A 6,794-nucleotide genomic window follows, 5' to 3' on the forward strand; every position below is an offset into this window, starting at 1 on the left:
GCTGCAAAATGTATGTGTTTATTTTTTTGATTGCTGAGTAATATTCCATTGTGTGTATATATACCACATCTTTTTAATCCAGTCATCTACTTTTGGACACTTGGGTTGTTTCTATGTCTTCCCAATTGTAAATAAAGCAGCAATAAACATGGGGGTGCAGATGTCTTTTTGAATCAGTGTTTTTGTGTCTTTTGGGTAGATAACTAGGAGTGGAATAGCTAGGTCATATGGAAGATCCATGTTTAGCGGTTTGAAAACCTCCAGTTTTCCATAATAGTTGTACTAGTTTGCATTCCCACCAGCAGTGCAGGAGAGTACAGACAGGATTTTTTAAAAAACAATCCTATAAGCTAATGAACCAACAAGGAAGGCAGGAACAGAGAGCGCAAACAAGCTGCCATCTTCAAGACTAGAGTGAAAAATCGAAAGCAGTATTGTGTGTCTTCCCCTGCTCTGAGGTGAGAAAGATGGGCTGGTCTTGATCCGAGGAGGAAGCAATGAACCAGCCAGGGAAAGCCACAGATTCAAAGGTGGAGGTCCTGCCAGTCTTATTGTGGTAGAAGAGGAAGGGTTTCACAGGCCCCGCTTGGTTGTACAGATCTAGAATCTTCTCCTCCTGCAAAGGAAGGACAAGGCCCATACAGGAAGCAAAGGCTGTTTGAGTAGTTCAAGGTGACTTGTACACAGACATTAAATGCTCTGGGCCTCCCTGGTGGTACAAGGTGTTAAGTCTCAGAACTATGAAGCCACCTGCAACATTACAGCATGAGTTCGATACCCAATCAGGAAGCTGATCCCATGTGGTACAGCAGACCTGTCCTGTCTCTCCCACTGCTCCTCTCAGCAGTGTATTTCAGTCAATCCACCTGTTCTGCTTCCCATTCTGTCTCTGATGAATCTTCTCACTCCTGATCACTGGCCTACACCCCTGTTAATGTATACATAAATTAACAAAAAGAAATCTCTTAAAATATTAAATGTTTTCAAGTTTCAAAAATGCCTTATCCACACTGAGAGCAGGTCTAGATGAACACATTTCAAAGGAGAGGCAGAGAGGAATCTCCTGCCCAGTGACAGGCCTTAAATCCAGACATGGGCTGGAACAACACCAGGGTCGGGCACTGAACAGGACAAAATATTGGGACTTCCTCACCAGAGAGGCTGAGGGATCCTCTACCACAGAAGGAGATGCCAGTTTGCAGCAGGGAGCAAGGTCATCCCTAGCGAGGCTGCGGGTGCCCGGACACTGTCCACTTGTCTCCAAGTGCCCTGAGGGCAAGGCCTTTGCCCTCTGCTCCCTGCTGCTCCCCAAATGCCCACAGCAGTGCTGGAGGCACACATTTCTGGGGAATGGCCTTGGGTAGAATCACAATGAATTGAGTCCAACAAAGGTTTTTAGAACCAAAGTTTAAGAAATAAGTTCCTTTGGGATAACTGAGTCATAAAGAGAAAGTAAGAGCCACCTAGAATTCTTGAGAATTAATATAGTAAAGATGGCATTTCAGAAAACACAGGAAAGTATGTTGAACAGACAGGATGTTTAAAATGAAAGCATAATCTAAGATAATGAACCAGGAAATGCTCTCAGGACCCAACATGAAGAGAAAAAAAGTAAGGAATGGAGAGCAAGTGTGGACAATTAGACATCAGAGAAGACTCTAGAAGGTCCAATGTCCAATGATGAAGAGTGGCAAACAAAAGATGAAACAGAAGCAAATCTATTTGAAAAAAACACCACCAAAGAGGTTAAGAGGGAAAGGATAACTCAAAGAAATGTGAGTTTCTAGCGTTTAACTCAAGAGCAACTAGGAATGCAGATGCTAAGAATTTAGCTCTAAGATCAGATCTGCTACCAAGTAAACCTCTACAAGATAAGGCCTTTTAGAAACATTAACTTTTTCACAGTGTTTGCATGGTCACATTCTTAGTACTCACCTTCAGTTTTAGGGTGGGCTGACCCTCCATGTCCTCACAAGACAAACACTTTTCTGGTTCCTTTATTCCCATGTAAATGGGAGTCCCTTTGTCTTGTTCAAGAGACTCGGGATACTTGCATGGGAGGAAAGTGATGGTAACTTGGAAACAAGAGAGGAGGCGGTGTAAGCTTCTCTTTGCCGTCAGGAAAAGACGACTGTCTTCCAAGTTGGGTTACCCCACATCCACCAAATGGCCATATGCTTCATTCATTCACTCACTCATTCATTCATCCATTCATTCATTCACTCACTGCCACCATGTGTAATCACTGCCTCAGAATATGGAACAAACCCAAAACGTTAAACAACCCATTCTGGTCTTGATCTTTACACCTCTGCTTAAACACCAACAGAAGGGAAGCCCTAGCCAAGCAGAGCTTCGACCCTTGAAGAGGTCAGTGACTTAGGAAATTTTGCTTGATCTGATGATGAAAGCTGCCTCCCTGGGGTATCAGCCCATTTAGTCTTTGGAGGGCAGCAGGGGGCAGAATGAGCTACTGCTCTTCCACAAGGATCCCAGGCCAGGAGAGCATTGCTCCTGTCCCCATGATGCAGTTCCAATTCGGCTTTTTTACCCCGCTCCCAGAAAACTTCTCTAAGTTATCCTATGAAACTCTCCTCCCTCCTGGAAGCCGTAGAAAGGTAACCCAGCCACTAACTCGAGGGGAGCCTCACCTGGAGTCACGTCCGCTCTCCGAGGAACTGCCACAAGAACGTCACCTTGAAGGATCCATACTTGTTGATTCGAGTCAGAGATATCCCCAGTGTAAGGCAAATTTACTTTTATTTAAATGAGAAAAATAATGAAAAGCATTATAATTAAGGCTGCTATAATGGTGCTAGAGAAAGATATTCTAATTTAGGCTCCTTGGAAAGTAAGGACCAGGATCTGCAGACCAAAACAGGCAGAATTCACACTAAATTCCCCCTCCTTCTTTCCATTTATGCTGTGGACCCCCATATGGAGGTAAGGGCTGTGCCTGGGCTAAAAGAGCAAAGTGTCAGCCCTGTAGCATCTGTTACCAAGACCAAGTAAGTCTTCCTGACACCTGCTCTGTGCTTGACCAAAAGCTGGGTCTGAAACGAGAGAAGTGAACAGCTGATGGTCCCCACCTTCCAGAATCTCATGGATCAGTGGGAGAAGTTAGCATGGGAAGACCATACACAAGCATGCACAGAAGGGCAGCGAACATTGGGGTGATCAGAAAGATACCTGATTGTTTACATGACTGATCTATAATAATTTCTTTCTTATCATTGGTCTGTGGACTTTCTGCCATAATGGGGTTGTCACAGCACCTGTAGGATTTAAAAAGATGGGAGATTTGATCTCAGGAGAAATTTCCAAGATGTTCTTGGGCCTGTTTCCTAAGGTATTCATGCTGGACAGGAAGCTAGGACGCCTAACCTGTCAGGAAACCTTAGTCATAAAATCTGAGCTGCCTCCTGAAACAAAACTTCACAGCACCCATGGGAGATATCAGTGACATAAGCTCACTGGAGTTCCAAGCCAGGTATCACTATTGACCTAAACACCTCCCACGCCCCTCACACCTGTACCCCCTCTACTCATCTGACTTCCTCCATCCTCCCCTCAACATCTGTTCCTCCTGGGGTAGGGGACCCTCCCCCAGGACACCAGCAACTCCCCATGAGAGCACCTGCATGAGACAAGACACAGAGACCCTGGCTCAGCCCCTCACCTCCACCAGCCCCAGCACACAGATAGAGGGGAGGTCAGAGTCAGAGGACACTGCGCTCCTGGCTGCCACGCACTGGCCTTCAGAGTCCAGGGAACGCAGATGAGGCTTCAGCAGCTACAGGAGCAGTGGCCGGCTCTGCAGGGCTGGTCATTTATCTGCTGAACATTAGGAGGCTCAGCTTCCTGGAGGGCGTGGCAGTCTAACACAGAAAAAGAGGCCAGTTTCTCCAGCCAGAAGATGCCTCGAGGCACCTGATGAAGAAATCATCACATCCGCACACGTGACCTACCTGCGCTCCCCTACAAGTAGGCTTCCAACCCAGCCCCATAGGAAATTGTGATGACAGACCCTGAGCTTCCCAGAAAGGGGAGGCTGGAGGACTTCCCAGAGCTCAGTCCTCCTGCCATGTCACTCTGGGACTAGGACTGAAGTACCATGCCCTCGTGAAGGTGTCCGGTCCTGGGCTGGGATGCGTGTCCTCTGTATTCCTGATAAGGGAGCCCTGTGCGTGCACAGTGAGCTTCAGGCAGACCCGGATGCACTTCTGGACATGAAGCCACTCCACGTCACCGTTTCTAAATTCAGAGTTCAGTTGAAAGCTCCCTTCTCTATATTCTTTCCGTCCCTCAATGATGTACCCACATCTCCTTGGGGCTCCCCGAGGAGCCAAGCACCAAGCAGCACACACCCTAAGTGAGGCAAGCCTGGTCCCTGGGATCCCCAAAATGCAGTGGACTCCAGAACTAAGGGTTAATGATGTCAGCAGGGACCAGACCAAAAACGAGTCCAAATCATTCCTTTCCCCTGCTTCTTCTGGTAATACAGACATTTATGAGCTCTTGATAAATGGTAGAGTTTTTTAGTTATGTTTGTTATACATACAGATCCCATCCCATCTGCTGAGGTCAAACATAAAGTTTTCTAAAGCAGAAGTTAACATGGCTATAGTGAATGTCAGGAGACAGACTAGCAGAACCTACAGCTTCATAGTTTCCTGTTAATTGGGAGGAGGTGGCCCAAAGTTTAAAACATAATCTTCAAGGCAAGCACCTCCATGACCCTCTCTTCTCTCTTCTGAAAGCATCTCCTGCTCAAACCCCAGACTTTCCACCGCATCATTTTAGGTCTTGCAGGAATATGGGCCTTTGTTGTTGAAACCCAAATCCCAATGCCTTGAGCTTCCAGGTCATCTGTTACCCCAGGAGGAAGTGTGGTTTCAATTGAATTCAAGTACTGACAAACGCAAGGTTTCCAGACTGGAAATGATTGTAGGAGATCACTCAACCCAGACTTCAGTTTTCAGACTCTAAGCTGTCATGAAGTGATCACCAGTTGAGAAAGTGATGCTGAGTTTTCATGGCATCAGTGTGATGAATTTACTCAACTCTCGTTTCACTGTGAGGGCATCTCGCATGGATTTGGATTGTAGTCCCCAAAGACACACATCGATGGCCCAAATCCCAAAGGGCAAGGGTTTCAGAATTTGGAAATTTTGAGATTTTGTCCTTCAGGTTTGTATCTTTGGGGATTATGTCCCAAAACTGAGCTTGGACTTGCCCAACCCTCTGTCCACTCCCAAGCCCGCTGTCTGGACTTGCTTCCTAGAGGGATGGCTCTTCACTTCTTCCTAGCTGCTTTCTCCATGGAAATTCAGACGTTTCTATGTCAGTCAAAATGCTGTGTTACAGCCTCCTCTTCCTCAAAAGAAAAATTAACAAAAGTAAATCTCACACTACTCACTTAAATGGCAAGAATAAATAGAAGCGCTAAACTCATTAAGACAGAAGAACCCAAATAATAGGACCATCATAAAGGTGTATTCCCCAAAATTCAAAGCAGCTTTTGTCCAAATTATACATTTATGTACAACAAAAACAAACTATGATTGGACAGATTACACTACGGCAGGTAAGGAGAGATTTTGGTTTAAATACTTAAAGTTTGATAGTCTCATCAAAGTGCCAAAGGACAAGAACTTTTAGCCTTTATCTGATGGTCCATATCATAGAAAACGCAATAGCCATGAAAAAGCTGATCATCATCCAGCCTCAGAGAATTTATTTGCCACACATCTAATAAACAAATAATTAATATACAAGTTTTTAATAGTTCCTACTAATAAATGGGGGAATTATAAATAATTCTTGGAAAAAAATGCACCAAGAATATAAAAATATTACATTGACAGGAAATATGGATATGTGCATATATATCCAAAAATAAAAGCAATTATAGTTAACCATACTAGTGATTAGCAAAATGCAAATCAAAGCAATAATAAGACTCAGTTTCCACCCATCAAGTAGGCACAATTTTAAAAGTTGGTAGGCAATGACATGAAAAACAATTTACTCATTATATGTATGGTTGTATGAATCATCACACCAGTTTCAGAAAACAATTTTTCGGGTATCTGTTCAAAGTTTAAATGTGTCTACTCCCTTACCCATTGATTCTACTTAAAAGCATTGCTCAGGTAAGTATTTTCAGCTCTAAAGTTGGAAAAATCCAACTAAAAGATTAAAACAATAATTATATATTTTATAGGTAAACATAGGTTGTAGCAAAACAAACTGTGATGGTATAGTTTTGACAAAATAGACTAAAACGGGAGAAAAAATTGCTCATCTTTATAGAAAAATGTAAATAAATAAGCGTAGGTGAAATGAGGAAATATGGATCTGCTCATATTACTGCACAGTAATAATCATCAAGACATAATCTAATAAATGCTAAAATTGGTGGGCAAAAGTTTGGGCTGTCCTTGCAGGGGAACACTCTGGAGACGCTCCAGGGCATGGAGACAGCTCTAGGCTGGACACCCACAAAAGCTTGTATTTCTGAGTCAGCTTGTCAGCTTGCTCCACGAGCTGCTGCTGATCTCTCAGCAGGTTTTCCCAACATGCCAACTTCAGGAAACAAAACTAGAAAGGCAAGAGATGGAACATTTATCCTCCAGTTCTGGTTCTGCTGCTGAATGTCTTGACATGCCCCCAGCTTCACTTTCCTTGGCTGTGCCTTCTCCTATTTACCTAACTGAACCAAGGCAGGTGAAGGAACTCATGCCTCAGTTACTCACAGCTCCAGCTCCCAGTGAGTGTCACTTCTCTTGGTC

General features: G+C 44.2%; 1 protein-coding gene across 1 annotated transcript; it reads right to left on the bottom strand.

The window, feature by feature from the left end:
• Nucleotides 1-409: 409 nt before the first annotated feature.
• Nucleotides 410-2,937, bottom strand: IL36G (interleukin 36, gamma). The gene is made up of 4 exons (XM_012727332.1): nt 2,874-2,937; nt 2,652-2,756; nt 1,936-2,075; nt 410-616 (listed from the first exon to the last, which is right to left on the bottom strand). The coding sequence occupies exons 1-4, from the start codon at nt 2,935-2,937 to the stop codon at nt 410-412; spliced, it is 516 nt and encodes a 171-aa protein (XP_012582786.1).
• Nucleotides 2,938-6,794: the final 3,857 nt, after the last annotated feature.

This window comes from Condylura cristata, unplaced genomic scaffold (assembly GCF_000260355.1).
Source record: "Condylura cristata isolate star-nosed mole 26May11 unplaced genomic scaffold, ConCri1.0 scaffold00020, whole genome shotgun sequence".
Taxonomy (NCBI): Eukaryota; Metazoa; Chordata; class Mammalia; order Eulipotyphla; family Talpidae; genus Condylura; species Condylura cristata.